The 18669-nt window shown below is 45.9% G+C and overlaps 1 protein-coding gene across 1 annotated transcript in view; it reads left to right on the forward strand.

The window, feature by feature from the left end:
• Positions 1-18669, forward strand: part of NHERF1 (NHERF family PDZ scaffold protein 1) — a 55980-nt gene that overhangs the window by 21832 nt on the left and 15479 nt on the right. Inside the window, exon 2 of the mRNA XM_035104395.3 lies at positions 15775-15936. Coding sequence (XP_034960286.2) covers positions 15775-15936 — 162 coding nt within the window. The remainder of the gene's footprint in view (positions 1-15774; positions 15937-18669) is intronic.

The raw sequence follows: 18669 nt of genomic DNA on the forward strand, positions 1-18669 counted from the left end.
TTGGATTTAGCATATTTATACTAAACTCAGATTTCATTTTAGACCAGATATCTGTTTATATAATGAATATCCCTTAAAATCACTTGGCTTAGCTCATTATTTCAATATGCTTTTTTATGGCTTTTATCTGCTGCTTATATATATACAGTATATATAAATTTTTATACTCTCCTGATGACCTGCACAAAGTTTTGTGTGGCTCCCAGATGGGGCCTGGAGTTTAGTTTATTTATAGCAACTTCAGAAGAAACAGTGCCTCGCTCAAGGTGGCTGCTTCCTCACTAGGAAACACTTAATATATCTACTCTGAACCTCTTGTTTTCAACCAGGCTGTGTATTGTTCCTCATAAAGTCCCAGGTGATCATTCCTGCTTTGTAAAAACTCCCCAGCTGGGTCAGATTGTTCTTATTAGCTGAGAATTGTGTGTCTTTCACACCTTTGACAAACTTGACCATGGAGGAGTTGGCTAAAATATATCACAATATAGGTTTTCAAAGGAAGTACACAGAACAACATGTTCCTCAGCAAGCAAATCTATCCCTTCAGCTTTGTTGTGGCCTCAAATATTGTTGTTGCCTCAAAAGACCCGGTAGCTTCATTTGCATGACATGACAATGTTTAGCTAAATTTCTGGTGACTGGGCAAAACAGAGAGCACAGCTGTTGCAACAGGAGAACAGGCCTGTTAGCAGGATGCTGAGGCTTACCTTGGTACCAACTCTAGCTGCTTTTTGTAAATTTGTACGGTGGGAAGAGAAGTTGCTTGAGAGGTTTGGAGGAGCAAGTCAGTTTGCCAGCTTTCTGCAGCTCAGCTTCTGCTTTCCTGCAGTTGATGCAATAGGTTGTTGTGAGTTTTTTTTAAGCACATCCCACACACTTCTTTCTGTGCACTTAATAGCATCTCATGTAGCATCCTGACCTGAAACCTCCTTACCTGCCATTGTGCCTCAAGCTCTACTGACCTCCTCACCCCTGCCAACCAGCCAACTTCCTGAGTCCCTTAATCTTTCCTCCTGGTATTTAAATGGCATATTTGTCTGGTCTGCATTTAGTGAGATTCCATTGTGGGCGGAATAGCAGGAGATGGGTGGAGAAGAGAATTTCATTTACTATACAGTACTGACTTCCTCCCTGCCTTTGAAAACAGGGATCAGAGAGAATGGAGGAAGTTGAACTCTTCCCTTGGAAAAGTCTTAATGTTCCTGGTCTTCTCCACCTGGGATTAAAGAGTACAGTGGGGAACTGAAAAGCATTTGCAAGCCTGGAGAAGGTGGGCATCTTGAACCTGGCTTGAGTGATGCTGATCCAACACAATGAGTTGGTGTTGAAAGTTAAGTGTTATCTGACTGACTGCTGGCCTCTTGTCTTTTTTGGATATTGCCCAATGGCACAGATTTAGTCACCATGCTTATAGAATCATAGAATGGTAGAGTTAGAAGGGACCGCAAGGGTCATCCAGACCAACCCTCTGCAATCTTTCCCCCCAATGTGGGGCTTGAACCCACAATCCTTAGATTAAAGAGCATTGTGCTCTATTGACTGAGCTGTTTCAGTTTTCACAATAATGTAGTTAAATTTCTATACTAAAAGCATTGCAGAATCTGTGCTAAGAAATACATATTCTGTAACTAGAATAAATGCTGGAAATCTGAATGCATCTACACGCAGTTACATAATTAGCATGCTTTATGCTTCCACGGTGTGTTTTTAAAAATAAAAATAATAATCAAAATATCACTCTTGAGTCAGTGCACAGCCTAGAAGAGGAAAGGCAGTTTAGGGGCTTCATTTCTCTTGACTAGGGTTTTTTCCCCCCTGTGCTAAATACTATCCTCAGTAGTCTTCACATGGTAGAGTTGCAACCTGAACATTTCCGAATGTTTTTAAACGTCAGAGCCCCAGCATGGATGCAGCCTGAAACATCTCCCTTTGTTCCCTATTGTAGTCTGTGTGTAACCGATCCCCCAGTTCTACACAATGAAAGTGATACTTCCAGGTAAGCACTTTCCTGAGCCTGCTGGCACGATAAGGAGTCCCAGGGTCATCAGAGAGGCTAGTTAACGGAGTTATCTCACTTCACCTCTGACTGTGTGTTTACAAAGAGGGCACGTTGTGACATGAACATACAGCAGAGGATAAGCTGGCCTGGCATTAACACTTTCTGACATGTGTGCTTGGCCGGCCATCATCAGCCCTGTGCTAGATGGATATTTTCCACAGTAACCTATTCTGACTCTGTTAATATTGTTGTTGTTTAGTCGTTTAGTCGTGTCCGACTCTTCGTGACCCTATGGATCAGAGCACGCCAGGCACTCCTGTCTTCCACTGCCTCCCGCAGTTTGGTCAAACTCATGTTTGTAGCTTCAAGAACACTGTCCAGCCACATCGTCCTCTGTCGTCCCCTTCTCCTTGTGCCCTCAATCTTTCCCAACATCAGGGTCTTTTCCAGGGAGTCTTCTCTTCTCATGAGGTGGCCAAAGTATTGTAGCCTCTGCTTCAGGATCTGTCCTTCCAGTGAGCACTCTGGGCTGATTTCCTTCAGAATGGATAGGTTTGATCTTCTTGCAGTCCATGGGACTCTCAAGAGTCTCCTCCAGCACCAAATGTCAATATACATAATGACATGACTGTCAATATACATGATGGGAAATATAAAATGGCGGCTTGAGTCATTGCTTCCTTGGATTCACCTGTGAATTCTTTACATTCGGATAAAGCAAAGTGTCTGCTGTTTTTTTCGACTTCTCTCCTTGGACAGATGTTGCAGCTCTTTGATCCTTCAGAAGAGGCCAGTCTCTTGTATCTGTTTCTCCTGTTTGTCTGCCTTTTCCCTCCTAATCTCATGCGCAGCCACCTGTGGGAAGCCATACAGCAGATTCAAGCAGTTTGACTCCAGTTAACAAAAGTAGTTCTCCTTGCATTGGGTGTTTGCAAAGCTTGGCACGGGTCCCAGAGTGGTTGAATAAACAATTTAAGCTGGAGCAGGTTCGTTCTTACTTTCTGATCAAGGACACAAAATGTATGAGGGTGTGAGTGGTAGGTGGTTTTTCTTTTTTCATTGTCTTAATTCAGGATGTTCTGTATAAATAACATCTCATTGGGTTTATTCGCCTGAGCAGTGTTCACAGGGTGTGTTAAAGCTGCACTCGCAAGGTTAGATTCTTGGTTTAGTGTGTACTCATACAGTAAATTATGACTGCTGTGGGTTTGAGAGGCCTAGTTTTCAGATATCTGTGGCCCCTGTGCTTCCCAATCCTGGTGCTTATTCATAGAAGCATAAAATTGTAGAGTTAGAACGGACCCTGAGGATCAATTAGTCCAATGCCCTCTTAGGCTTGCCGATAAGGTCGGCGGTTCGAATCCCCGCGAAAGAGTGAGCTCCCGATGCTCTGTCCTCTAGCAGTTTGAAAGCACACCAGTACAAGTAGATAAATAGGTACTACTGCAGCAGGAAAGTAAACAGTGTTTCTGTGTGCTCTGGTTTCTGTCCCGGTGTCCCGTTGCACCAGAAGCGGTTTAGTCATGCTGGCCACTTGACCCGGAAAGCTGTTTATGAACAAACGGCGGCTCCCTCAGCCTGAAAGCGAGATGAGCGCTGCAACCCCATAGTCGCCTTTGACTGGAGTTAACCGTTCAGGGGTCCTTTACCCTTTTACCTTAATTCAGGAATATGCAGCTGTCTCATGGGGATGGAACCTACTGTAAGGTGGATGACTGGCTTCCCAAATTGACCAGACGAAATCTCAGGCAGTTGTACATATTATAAAACAGATGTATTAAAACATTTATTAGAATTGTCAGACAATTGCAATAAATTGTGGCATTGAGAATGAGTTTCTCATTCTGCCCGACCCATGGGCATACACAGAGTGCTTTTATAACAAAACTTACCCACACCCACCCCCTCAGAATGTAGCTTCTACAGGATATGCTCTTGTGGTTTATGCTAGACAGGATGGAACAAAAGTGTGGCTTAGCTAGAATTTCTTAGAAGTGCTGTGTGCAAAATGTTGCTCTTGTGCTGACACAGAGAAAGAGAGAATTCTACTGGCTGCATAACATGGATTCCCTCTGGTTACTTAGGGCCTGTGCGGCCTGACCAGGATTATTCTGGCCCTGGTCATTGCCACCCTATACTACAACCGTGGCAACTTCACCCCGTTTGGAATAAATGGAAAGGTAAAAACAGAGCTCCCAGTGACTAAGAGGCTGATATACCCTGCATTTGTTACAGACTTTGGGCTGAGTTTGAGATTGAAATCAAAGGGGGCTGGCCAGCCCGGTACCCTCCGGATGTTGCTGAGGTCCAGCTCCCATCAGCCCCAGTCACCATGTCCTATGGCCAGCTATGATGGGAGATCATGAAACTCCTAACCTCAGGGTCAGGGGTTCAAGCCCCACGTTTGGCAAAAGATTTCTGCATTGCAGGGGGTTGTACTTTGACGACTCTTGTGTGGTCCCTTCCAACTCTACAATTCTATTATTAATTTCAGTTACCCCTGATAAACACAGGGGAATGCATCAGGTTTTTGGATTAAACCCCCAAAAGCACAGAGACTGCTGAGATGTTTGGGCAAGTTTTTTTTTTGGGGGGGGGGGGAGGCTGGTTACAGAGGAAACACTAACATCTTGAAAGCAGGAACATCTGGCTTGGCAACGAAGAGGAGCTTTTGAATGTTGAGCCTCCCTCCCCACGCTCTAAAGTTATTGTCGCTTTTGAAGACTGAAGGTGGAGTTAGGCCCAAGGCCTGAAACTGAGCCAGCGTGCCTGAATCCCTCTCTCAAAAGTCACATGACAGCACAGCAGAGAGAACGGAGCCCTTGTGCTGGAGATCCCGTTTTCTGTAGGGACTTGCCTGGCTCAGCCATTCTCTTGCCTTTTTGCATCACTCAAGAGAGCCGCGTTATCCTAAGTGAGATTAGTGCCACAAGGCGAGAAGCCAACACCGTTTCCCTCAGAGCGTTGTTCTGTTGAGCTTGTGCATTCTGCAACGTGTTCTTGACGCAGTATAACGGTGCGTTTAAGGTGGGTTCGTTCCGCTTTCTTAGTTCTGCTATGCTTCCCCCCCCCCCCGTGCTGCTGCATTAGAGGGGCTTGTAGCTCAACAAAAGTGAGATGAGAAATACTCAGAACATTTGTGGTGTGGGGGAAAACGTTGCAGGATTTCAGCAGAAGAAATGCCCTGACAGGAAATGAAGGAGCAGTGTGACCACCCCAAAAACGTTTGCAGGTGCAAATAGTATTGAAAGAGGGATTCTGATAGCATAATGGGCACACCTCATTAATGAACAATAGAAAGGAGGGGCTGTAGGAGGTTACCATCCTGGCAGGGGATTGTGATAGTCTAAACAACCGATATGCCATTCAAGGAAGAACTATCCTAGATAAGCCTTGCTGTGACACAAGCAAACAATTGAGATGTGTGCTCCCTGCATTTAACCTGTGTGCTTTAGGAGCTGGGAATATGCATGAGGACAGAAGCTCTAAATGTTTCTGGGTCTTGATAGTAGGTGGTTTCAAGCTAGACGAAGCCATGTCTAGCCACTCTGGACAGTGGTGATTAATACTCTGTTCTTTCAATAAGTTATTGGGGTGGCTTGCAATAAAATGTTGAAGTACAATACAACAATGTAATATGCTAAAAAGCACTGTAAAGAAATATTTACAAGGCAAAATGGACTGTCAGGGGCACCACAAAATAATAATAATAATAATTTATTATTTATACCCTGCCCATCTGGCTGGGCTTCCCCTGCCACTCTGGGCGGCTTCCAACAAACATTAAAATACACCAAACATCACAGATTAAAAACTTCCCTATACCCATTTCACAGAGGAAAAGCTGACAATGCTCAGAACCCCTCCCCGCAAAAAAACAGACAAAATGCCTATGAAGCAAATGAAGCACACAGAAATGCCAAACCACCCACTACGAAACAACCGAAAACACCCCCCTCAGTGTTTTTGAACTGAGAGTAGCAGGTGTCCTTTGTGGGTGTCAAGGGGGGCGTGTCTGCCGGAACACTGGGTGTCACATTGGGGAATCCTAGGCACCGGGTTTCCTAGAATGAAGGAAAGGTTCTTGTGCATGAAATGTTACTGCTCATCTAGATTTAAAATAGCCTTTCAGCCTTCTAGAGAAGAATTGTGCCTTTGCTAGCAATGATGACTATTTTGCCTCAAAATCCTTGTCAAAGATCAGCCTTGTCAGCAAGGTCTCTCTTGGAGAGCTCAAGTTTTCCAAAGAAGCCCTTTAATCAAAAGTCAATATGTACCCGGAATTAAAAAGGGAAGAACAGAAGACGAAGTGGACTCTGCAGTGGAAGGTCAAGTGGGTCATCCATTCTTTGGGTGACGTGTTGCAAAACATTCTAGGAAAGCAGGAGGGTAGCAGCACCCAGCAAATAGAGACCAAGTGAAAGGAAACCCAGATAAGAGGGAAGTACTGTTGGCTTGCCAGGAATTTTGGCTAGTATCAAAGAGTGGTATTCGTTCTACTTTGGATGGGCTGTACTGCCCTCGCTCCAGGAGCAAGTGTGCAGCTTGGGTCATACACTTGGGCCCTGGTGGTTTTTATCAGCTTTGGTTGATTCAACAACTTAGTTCTTTCTTGAAGACATGCTTAGCATTAGTTATCTATGTTTTGTTTACTCCCAGACTAGACTTATGCAATGTTTTCTTCTGGAGGCTGCCTTTAAAATCTGTTTGGAAGCGTCACTAGGCCCGAAATTTGGAAGCCAGACTTGTTCCAGCTTCATTTGGTTACCTGTCCATTTCTGGGCTCAATTTGTATGTAAAGGTTTGGCCTTTAAGTGGACTTGAGCATGGTTACCTAAAGCACCACCTGCTCCTGTAGCAACCTGCCTGGGCTTTCAGATCAGCTAGTTTGCTGTGCCATTTTCCTTGCATGGCCAAGCAAGTGGGTATTGAAGACAAAGGGCTGCTTTGTGGGTGGCACCAAGGCTTTGGAACACCACCTCTGTGTGGATTACAGCAAACACACACAAAAATCAGCCTGTGTTGAATGTACATACGTGTTGGGAACAGTGTTAGAAATTAGCCAGGAGCCAAGGGCTTTTTGCAACTGGCATAGGTCCAGTTGCAACCGCTTGGGAGATTTCTGGATGCCAGGTTGGTGACTGGGGAAAGCAAGACGTCGCTTAGAGAAGGATCTGAAATAATTTTCTTGAAGCTTGAATTTGTTTTATTCTGGATTGTTTTATCAGTGTTTTAATGTGTTGTAAACTGCTTTGAGATTTGTTCTTTAAAATATAAAGCAGTATAGAAATGAAATAATTCTTATTCTTAATAATACTAATGCTAATATTTCAACCGGGGTGTGTGACACCTAGACATTCCGTTGTGGCAACCATAACCTAGGTTTAAGGTGCCTTTTGGCGATTAGATTATATATCTGAGGTACTAACACTGGTTAGCAATTGAGTCTGGAACATAACCAGGCAATTATAATAGGTTTTGATTGTTTCACTTTTGGTGTGGCTGTGGTGATTGTCTGCTCTTGCTGTTGTGCAGCGCTAGGACAATTCTATTAACATGCCAGTAAGCTTTGAGTCAGAAGCTGAGCAGTTTCTTTCTTCGGTTTTTCCGTAGAAACTTGATAATTAAAGCCAACCCCCCTGTAAAAATTCTGTTTGAAATTCAGCTGTGTGTATGGTCTCTGCCCATGGCCTGCCATTTGTATGTGGGCGCTGCACGAGCAATGCTGAAGGCTTGTGCATCAGTGGAAACATGTTTAACAGCTGAAACTTGCAGTAGAGTGCATTAAAAAGCATTATGGAACATGTGACAGTGGCTTTGTGTAATCGGTGAGGGACAGGATGCAGCCAGCCTCATCAGTGCCAGATGGCAACCGCAAACCCAGTGGCTGCAAGAATTGGCCCTTTTGCTTTTCTGCTGTCATTGGCAGCCCGGAAGTTAAGTGGGCAGGTATGATTACCATAGTGTTCTGCACTGAGGCTGCTGATAGCCTGCTCACTGGCGGAAGCTGCCTTCCCGCCTCTCTTTAGCAAGTACAGTAACCACAATGCAAGTTTATGTTGCTTTCCTTCCTTTAATAAATTAAACTTTGTGTGTGCCGGCAGGCACATTCCTGACTCAAATAGTACTTCATGCTAACAGTGCAAGAGTTGTGCAGAGAGGCTACCTTTTGTCTCACTGACTTCAGTGGTGACTCATGGATAGGATTGTGCTGCCTGTGCCATGCAGTGCTTGGGTGTAAGAGGGGAACACGACAGGTTGGGCGGAGCCTAGCCTAGGCATAAGGTGCAGCCTGAGCTAGGGAAAGTTAACTGTGCATTGCTCTCCTTAACAGTCTTCCACTGAGGAAACTTTGGGTGGAGGTGAGATACTGAGTTGGACAAGTCCCCACCCCCATTATGCACAAAATGGCATTGCAAAAGTCTAATAGCAACATTTAAAAAGTCATTTGTTTGTTTGTTTGTTTGTTTCAAAGGGATACAATACGATGATCTTTATTGTCATTGTCCCATGCAGAACAACAAAATTGAGAATCTACATCAAACTTACAACAACCGTCAGCCTACTATCCAAAAAATGCGTATTGACTCGCTACCCATCCCACCTATACATAATTAACCCCCTGAAAACTCTAATACCCCCCTGATTTGCCCCCTAAAACTCTGATGCCCCACAACTGAATACAGACCCTCCCTCACAGACTGCCTTTCGCTGCGTTCAAAACCGAAATTGCTCTTGGATAGAAGGTATTTCTCAGGCAGCTTGTTCTGGTCTTTATGACCCTATACCTCCTTTTAGAAGGCAGGAGCTGAAAGAGATAATTTTTGGGGTGCACACTATCCTGCACAATATCTGCAGCTTTCTTATAGCGCATGGAGGCATAGATTTGATGCAAAGTGGGAAGAGTGCACCCAGTTATCCTCTCCGCAGTCTTTACAACCCTGGACAGCGCTGTTCTTTCCCCAACCGTGCAACTCCCAAACCACACACACACAGCCCATACGTTACTAATCTGCAGGTAAAGGTAAAAGTACCCATAACCATTAGGTCCAGTCGCGGACAACTCTGGAGTTGCGCCGCTCATCTCGCTTTACTGGCCGAGGAAGCCGGTGCACAGCATGACTAAGCCGCTTCTGGCGAACCAGAGCAGTGCACGGAAATGTCGTTGACCTTCCCGCCGGAACCTATTTATCTCCTTGCACTTTGATGTGCTTTTGAACTGCTAGGTCACCCTGTCGCTGGGATTTGAACCACTGACCTTCTGATCGGCAAGCCCTAGGCTCTGTGGTTTGTATCTGAAATTCCGACTAAGCATCAAGAAGAACTTTCTGACAGTAAGAGCTGTTCGACTGTGGAGCAGACTTCCACAAGAGGTGGCAGATTCTCCTTCCTTGTAGGTTTCAAAGCAGAGGTTGGCTCGCCACCTGTCATGTATGATCTAGTTGAGATTCCTGCATTGCAGGGGGTTGGACTATATGACTTTCGGGGGTCCCTTCCAACCCTTCAGTTCTATGATTCTGTGGGTTAAGGGGGCAGGAGATGCTGTCTTCCAAGATCAAAGGTAACATAACCTGCTGAACTTTGCCTCCTTGGGTCCTGCTTCTTTCCATCCCTTCCATTTCATCTGATTCCAGGGTCCTCAATAAATTGCATGGTAGTGAATGCAAGTCAACCATTTGGGTCACTATTCTGCTTGTAACCAAGTCTGACTAGGAGTTATGGGACAGCAACCCACAATGAAGATCAGGCTGAAAGCTCTGTGCAAAGCTGTTTTTCTGGTTTAATGTGTTTAGCCTTAGTAGTTTCAGTCTGAAACTGCCCAGAGTTTCTTGTGCTAGCTGGCTCATGGATGGTTTTGGCTTGGATAACCCAGCTCCAGATGCCCTATGCCTGCAAGTGCTGGCAACTGCCTGCTTTCCTTCATCGTAAAACAATGGCTCTGAAGCAGTAAATGGAGACTAAACAGAGCCAGGTTCAAGCTGTAAACATTCCTCCCCATGGCCCTGTGTCATCCTTCAGTTTTTTCCATTAGCACTGCTTTTAGGGATTGTTCACCTTTGCATTCCCATGCAAATTGAGATCATGTGCAATTTGTAGTTGCGCTGTCAGGGGAGTGACTTCCTAAGTGCTTGGTTTTTTTAAATATAAATACTTGAGGCTTGTACAAAATGGCACAGAGCTGGAAAAAGTTGGGAAGGTGATTGATGACCCCCGTGTCAAGCAAAGTAATGGCTGTCTTCTTGCTGAAAACCAGTGGCATACATTTAAATCCCAACTTGCAAAGGCATGTTGGGTGGCCTTTGGCAGCCCACTATAATGGGCTCCTTGCCTCAGTTCCTCACTTTGAAAATCAGAGGCATTGTGGCCTACATAACCCAGATGAGAATTAACTGGTTCTGTTGTAAATAACTACATGCAAGAGTAGAGCTGTAGCTCGGGGGTAGAGCACGTGTGTTGCATGCAGAAGGGATCTGTTTCAATCTCTGGCATTTCTTTTCTGAAACTTTGGAGAGCTGCTGCCAGTCAGTGCAGACCAGCCTTCCTTAACTGGATGCCCTGCAGGTGTTGCTGCACTCAAACTCCTACCAGCGTAGCTAATGGTCAGTTAAGTTGGGAGCTGTAGCCCCACAGTGTGTGGAGGGTTGGGGAAGGCTAGAATAAATGGTGCAGATCTAGGTGGACCATGGTTCTGTATGCACCCAAAACCTTGAAACATCCAAAGCACATTCTTCCCCCAAAAGAATTCTAGGTACTGTAGTTTGTTACGTGTTGCTGAGAATTGTGACTCGGGGGTAAACTACAGTTCCCATAAATCTTTGATGGGAAAAGCATATGCTTAGGAATGTGCGTTCAAAGCTGCAGGGTATACACAGCAGTGGAATGCCTTATTCAGTTCAAGCATGTTAAAACAAAAGAGATTGCCTTGGCATTTGCTAAAACTGTTCTGGGAAACGGATCATCTGCCTTGTTGCTTTGGGAATCCCCAGTTTTGCTTTTCTTTTCATGAAAGCAATAGCTGTGCTTGGCCTTAGCAATGCAACTTTGCATGGTGCTTCCCAAATGCCCAGCAGCCAACTCGGCTGTTGGGAAGCACTGTGGCTTTGCAAGCCCTGGGCTCTGTGCTTCCCAAGGGCCAAGCAGAGTGTACAGTAATAGTGTTCCACACAGAGAACTCTATTCCGCAGATGCTCCAGCTGTTTCTCTACCTGCCTGAAGCTAGCATCGCATATTACATCACGTTTGGGGCAACTGCCTGTGGTTTGCAGAGGAAACTGCATCATGGGCCAACTTTGAGATCTGTGCTGGGGGCTCCTCACCCCTGCTCTAAGCGCTGCAATACGTTGTTTGAATTGGATTTATTTTGAATTGGATTTATTTTAATATGAGGCGTGTTGGGTCCATGTTTGGATTATTTTGCGTGCTTGGCTCTGAGAGACCAGACTGTAAATAAAGGGGGAACTTCAGTTGACAGAATTATTTGTGTGCATGCTCACATCGGTGCCCTTGGACACAAATTCACCCACTATTTTGCCCTTGTACTTTTAGAGCCAACCTACCCACTATATAGAATTGGGTAGCAGAATTCTGGAAAGCTGCTGGTGCAGGTGTGTGTGGGGGAAATAATAATTTTCAGAGCCCTGTTTTGTTTTGTTTTTGTGAGGCGGTGGTAGCGCTATTTCAAAGGAGGAATGTTTCAGGGGTGTGTGTGTATATTTATCTGCATGTGCCTGCTTTTGTGGGGGTTTTGTACTGTACACATGTCTGTGCTAGCAGGACATCGCGCACCTGGGAGTAGGTATCATAAAGGAACTGCCTGCCAATTCTTTATAAAAACCTTCAGGCCTTTCCTTATGGCCATGCCAAAAAGTTACAATTGGTTGCATAGCTAAAGTTCTCGCTATAACTAGCATAGACAGAATGTGGCACAGAGCACATTTTCTTAAACACAAGTATCTGTGGTTATTTTTCCTCTGGAATTTCTTTCGAAATGCATTGGTTCTAAATGGAGATGAGGTGCTTTTCTTCTGGGGTAGTTTTCTCTGCCCCCTGCGATGGTGAGAAATGGAGTTAAGGAAGTAGTAGAGGGCAGAACGTGAGCATGTCTTGAGTGCAGAAGCAAGGGAAGGAGGATGCCAGCTGCACCGACAGCCATGTGTTTTGTGCATGGGGCGGAGTGCTGGAGGCATGCAGGCAAGGGAAGTGCTTGGTTCAGCTGCCAAACCATTCCCTTAATTTAACAAAACTTCAAAAAAGATACACAGTAGAAATGAAAGTGTATTCCCCCCCCCCCACCGAGCTGCTAGAAAGGTGTGTCTGGTTTCTGAGCTGGGTAGTTGTAATGAGTGATGTTGAAAAGGGGGAGGAAAGCAGGAGGAGAGCGAAAGAAGGCTCATTCCTTTTTATTGGAAACCATAGACTAAACAAATGCATGGTGACAATTCTGCATTGTGTGAAAGTTGTACTCCGCAATGCAGTCCTGGGAAATAGGAAGAAAATAGGCTTTTGGGCTCATCCCTGATGAGCTTGCGTTCAGGGAGGAGGAGGAGAGTTATGAAAAGAATGTCTTTTTTTTTAAGGAGCTGCAGGGGAGGCGGGATTAGGGGTTTATTTCACAGCCATAACTTAAAACAGTAAAGCTGTTTGATATCCAGTGCCCAGATTCTCATTGCAAGGGCCATTTTAAACAGGGCTGTTTCTTGCATAGGAAGGCACTTCGGATCTTTCTGTTGGCAGAGTTCTTGCAACAGAAAAGGTATGCCAGGGGGCAAGTTTGAGGAAAATGGCTTGAGATCCAACGTGGTGTAGTGGCAGCGGCAGAGCTTCATGCTCTGCCACCGGGGGCGGAGAGCAGGTGCGCTGCCCCCAGTGATGTGGCGCACGTTTTGGGGGCGGGCAGCGGCGATGGTGCCCCTGGGATCGCGTCGCTCGGGGTGCACCACCCCCACCGCCCCTATCTTCCTACGCCCCTGTGTAGTGGTTAAGAGTGGTGGAATGCTTGTGTGTTTCGTCATCTGGCAAGCAATGCATGAGAAGATTCGCTCCTGGCCAAGTCTGTGGAGGACACGTGTTGGCAGGGTTGCCGGGTCAGTGTGCCATCATAGCTAAAGCTTCAGAGCCAAGTTCGTGTGCTGCAAATGGCTGAAGAACTGGGTGTTTCAGCACGTGTCAATATCGATCCTAAGGAGAAATTTCCAAAGGAAAGTCCATCTGTGAATTCCTGGAACAGGCGTGACAGCTCTCTAGGTGTTACTGGACTCTCCTCATTACCTGACCATTGGCCATGCCAGCTGGCGAGGAGCTGATGGGAGTCTTGCAATATCTGGAGGAGTCCACAGGTCCCCCATCCCTTTTTCCTCTTCCAGAGTAAGGGTCAGCTGTTTAAATTGAAGCTTGCCCTCAACTCCTATACCACATTTCTGACATGATGGTCCACTTGTGTTTCCCAGCATTGAAAAAAGTCACTTAAAAGTCTCCCCCCACAGTGTATTCCGTATAGAGCTTTCACAGTCTTAAATCTGATAATGAATAGCAGCATTGGTTTCTTGCTCATATAAAATATCAAAGCTGCTTGCAGAAGAAACTCTAACATCAACCTGGAAACTTGTAATGGGAAGAGTTCCTTTCTCTCCTCCCCAGAATGGTCTAGTCTTTATTTTATATGTATAAAAATGCTCCCACTGCGTGCACGGATGTAACACCCGTCCTCCGTAACCGCTGAACCGAAATGCAACAAATTTGGACAAAGCGTACCTTGCCCATCAGGGAGGGATCTGGCATAAAATTTTTTTCCAGAAAAGCACACCTTTCATACCTAAAATAATGATTAAACACAAAAAGTGGCGCACAAATTAGACATCACCAGCAGAAACTCTGAAGACTCCAGCAGCATCCAATAGAAAGGCAGATTGCGCACTGTCACCAGTAAAAGCCAAATAATAATATCAACCGAGCAACTGAAACCACCAAGGCGGCCATTACCAGACAACCCACAGAGTCAGGCCGGGGCCAAGGAATGGAGATACAGGGCAGAGGCCTCGGCTCACATTTAAATACTAGCCCAAGCCAAGGCCGACAGACTAGGCCTCACCTCTACTTTAAAGCCTACAATCTAGGCCTCGGCTCTACTTTACAAACTAGGCCTCAGCTCTACTTTACAGCCCACAGACTCGACCTTGGCTCTAATTTACAGCCTACACACTAGGCCTCGCCTCCACTTTACAGACTAGGCCTCAGCTCTACAGCCCTTTAAATACTATCCCGAGTGGAGCCCTGGGTGGGGGGGAGGGGCCCAAATAGGCCATGGGCTGGTGTAGGGTGGGAGGAGGGGGACGGGATACCTCATGGGTCACTACAGGATGGGAGTAATCACAGGGATGAGACATAACCACAGGGGGGGGGGACACATAGTCCAGGGGGAAACGGACACATCTTCCCCCTTTCCTGGGAAACAAGGACCCTGAGTCAGGCACAGCAACGCATCATGGATCGTCACAGGGTGGGGGCAGCCACAGGGATAACCCACAGCAACGTGTGGGAGGGTCAACTAGTAAATAAATAAAAATATAAGACTAAATATTAGGGTGGGGGTGCCCTCTTTTTCTAGAGCTCCATAACTGGGGGATAACATTGTACCAGCATGAGCAAGTACAATGGGTTTTTTAATAGCTCATGGGGAGACCCAGGAATCAGGTGATAGCTCCACCTAGCTGTTTCCAAAAAAGAGACATGGCAGTGAGGTGAGCATCTGACATACTTATTTGTTCTTAGGCCAACTGAGAGGCACCACACGAATTGCAGAAATGGGTGTCCTTTGAGCACACCATATTGAAGAGTGAGGTGACTGAGGGTGGCTGTGGATTCTGCCCTTTATGTCTGTAGGGATATGTTGCAATTACTGGCTGTTCCGCTTCCCAAAGAAGCTTCGTCATGGACCTGGCTTCCTTGTTTGAGGAGGGTGAAATTGTGCCAGCTGCTGGGTGTGCCAGCTCCTCCTCAGTGTGGGCAGTGGCTGTGAGCGACGTGTTCTTCCACCACTGCCCAGTTTTCCTATCTCCATTCAAAGAGGAAGCATTGAGGCAGGGTGCCCAACGAGTCACCTAAATGAATAATGGGAGGGTTGGGTGTTCTTCTACCATCTCTGTTGTTGTGGATATTACAGTTCCCAGTAAACACTCTTGTTTGGGTTGCTAATCCTTTGTACAAATATATATGGATGTGTATGGGGAATGACAAGGCTTCATTATTTAAAATCATTCGCTCTCTTGCTGTTTTGTATGGGCATTCAGCAAACACAGGTCGGTTAAGGGGTGCAGTATTTTTTTTTAATTAGTTTTCATTAGATATTTTCTTGCGTTACAAAACAAATAGGGAAAAGCAGATTTAGCACCTTCATTTTTCAATTTATAGACTTTTTCACAGCTTGTTTACATTTTGTATGAGACACTATTGTCCTAGATATCATGCAGTTGGGGGGAGGGAGGGAGGGAGGGAGGGAGAGGGAGGGAGGGTAACATTCCTGGTCTCACCGGCTTCAGTGTGGCCCTAGGATATAAAAGCTAGGCTAGCTAGTCAGAGCTGCACTGGTAATCCTCTGCAGACCCAGGCCAACATTTGCAGAGTTATGGATGGCAAGGCACACTTTAAAAAGCTGCATTTCTGTCTCCAGGTGGTCCTGGCTATACAATTTGGAAAGAGATCAATGGAGAAGTTGAGAGCAGGATGGGGAAATGACCACAAACGTCAGCCCTAATGCTTCTTGTGTTTCTCCCCTTTAGAAAGAGTTGCGGCCTCGCCTCTGCCGGATGAAGAAGGGCCCCAATGGGTATGGATTCAATCTCCACAGCGACAAGGCCAAGCCGGGCCAGTATGTACGAGCGGTGGATCCAGATTCGCCAGCCGAAGCCTCGGGACTCCTGCCTCAAGACCGCATTATACAGGTATATGGGGTTGGGGGTGAGCTGTGCACAGGCCCCAGACAAGGTCCCTCGAAGTGGTGTGGAAATAGGTCACATAGCAAACAGACTGGCGGGACTGACTTCTCACTCCTTTGTGACCTGTAACTATATGGCTCTGTTCAGGTGTAACAAACCATGGTTTGCTACAAAGGCCAACTGTGGTGGGCCACTGACTTGCATGCTACCCTCTTCTCTATCTTCCTCCTCAGTACACAAGAAGAGATTGAAAACTTCTGCTTTGGGATAAACTACAGCTTTGTGTCGTGTCCCAACTCTGAATTGTAGTTTGTTCTAACCGTGGTTAGCTAAAACGGAACCAGGGTGTCAAGTGGTGGTTTTATCTTTTGTGTGTGGATAGGCCATGGTTCCCTGCTTTCTGGGTGCTGCTAGGGTTGCCAGACTCAATAGAGGACAGGACTTCTGTGCCTTTAATTGCCCTGCTCTCTTTTGAGTCTGGAAACCTTAAAGAGAAACCAGCAGACCCTTTGCTTGGAAATTAAACAAAGGGTCTGCTGGTTTCTCTTTAAGGTTTCCAGACTCAAAAGAGAGCAGGGCAATTAAAGGCACAGAAGTCCTGTCCTCTGTTGAGTCTGGCAACCCTAGGTGCTGCCGAAAACTGCAAAAGCTTCTGCATTCTCCTCTCACAGGCAAAGGAGGAGGTGGGAGCATACAAGTCAGAGGTTTGTGGTCATAAGAACTAATGATGGGTTTCTTGGATTGGAACAGGGTGTGTCTCAGTTTTCACGTGTGGCCATTGCAACAAGAGCTTCCGTGCCACCTTCCCTGCATGGTGGTGCCGTGGAGTTTCCTTCCATAATTGTTCAGCAAACCAAAGAGGTAATGGAGTTTAGCAAAACTAGAGTGACCTAGCTGTTTGTGAGCTGGCTATAAATGTAGCTTGTGATCCAGGTTGAGATAGTAGCAGGGCAGCTAGTGCAGTGTTTTTCCAAATTCTCTTCTCTCCCTGGACACCCACTTTTTAAATTAAAACTAAATGCCGGCGAAAATTGAGGAGTTCAGCTCTCATCTCCCAACTTGAAAGCCATTCTGGTTTTACAGATCTGCGCACCCCTCCTCCATTTTCCCCCACACACGTAAGCTGGTCTTGTGGATTCCTAGCTGCTCTCATTTTAATTAAAGCATCACCAAACAAAACAGGTCTCTGCCCCGAGGAGCTTCCACATTTGTTTTTTGTAAACCACTTGGAGTTCTGTTTTTAGAATGAAGTGGTGTATACATTTCATGAAACGAAACGAAATGAAATCTGAAATGTTCTATAGGGAGGCACCAGCAAGAAGGAAGGAAGGTGTGGTCAAAAGTAACTAAGGAATCGTGCATTAAGTGTTCACTCCACCAAAGAAAATGTCTCCTTCGGTATTGTTAGTATTTGGATATTGGTCGTTTTTGCTCAAATCCAATCAGATAGGTCCTTTTTTTAAGGAGCAGAGGAGAGATATTCCAAGCAGTGGGCTGAGAATCTATTGGCTGAAAAGGGTTTTGGCAATTTTTTTTTATCAAGTTGTGAGACGGTGCGCCTTGAATACAAATAAGAGTTCCATTATTGGGTCGTTTCACTAAAAGGCTTGTGAACTGCTGAACTAGAGGAAGACAAATGTATTAGTTGCCCTGGCACCAATTACAGCCAGATCTTTCATGCCGGAGCCGTTCAGGGATTAGCAGAGAAGCCAGCAAAACCTCATTAAAATCAGATTTCCCTGAAGCGATTAGCACAGGATTGCACAAGCAAAGCTGCCAGGTTTGTGTGGACAGAGATGCACACAGGCTAAATGACAGGCTTGCACACCAGGCACGTGATGTTGTGTACAAACTGACAGGGAGGCTGCCTGGAAAGCTGTTGTCTGTGTGTTGTGTGATGCTTCTTCCCTCTGAGAAACCGGTTGCTGCTCTAAATGCCCATCTCACTTCCTCCCTAGCCCCATTGCTGTGTCCACGGGTGAAGCCATCAATGCACATTACACTAGAAGTTTGTGTGGAAAGTGTTTTGGCTAGTGGACAGTGTGGTCATCCAACCATCTGTTGATTGGTGGTGGGCTGTTCTCCCCTCCCGTTTTATCCATTGCTACCCCAGTTAATTCCTTAAAGGTAGGAAACCCTCCTGTTGTGCTCACACCAAAAAAATAAAAGTGTGAGACTTGATGCTCATAAGAAGAGCACCGTTGGGTCAGGCAAATAGGGAACCAACAAATCCAGCATCCTAGAATCATAGAGTTGGAAGAGACCACACGGGCCATCCAGTCCAACCCCCTGCCAAGCAGGAAACACCATCAAAGCATTCTTGACATATGCCTGTCAAGCCTCTGCTTAAAGACCTCCAAAGAAGGAGACTCCACCACACTCCTTGGTAGCAAATTCCACTGCCGAACAGCTCTTACTGTCAGGAAGTTCTTCCTAATGTTCAGGTGGAATCTTCTTTCTTGTAGTTTGAATCCATTGCTCCATTTTCCGCTTCCCTGGAGCAGCAGAAAACTCTCCCTCCTCTATATGACATCCTTTTTATATATTTGAACATGGCTGTCCTGTTCTCACATTGGCTAACCAATTGCCTATGGGAAGGCCTGCAAGCAGGACCTAAGCATAGCAGCCCCTCTCCCTACTGGTGATTCCTAGGGTCTGGTATTCAGAGGCTTGCTGGCTCTGACAGTGGAGGTCGGACACAATGAGGCCCGGGCGCATGGGTGCCTTGGTTGTGCGACT

Source organism: Zootoca vivipara, chromosome 2 (genome assembly GCF_965207765.1).
Source record: "Zootoca vivipara chromosome 2, rZooViv2.hap1.1, whole genome shotgun sequence".
NCBI classification, from domain to species: Eukaryota; Metazoa; Chordata; class Lepidosauria; order Squamata; family Lacertidae; genus Zootoca; species Zootoca vivipara.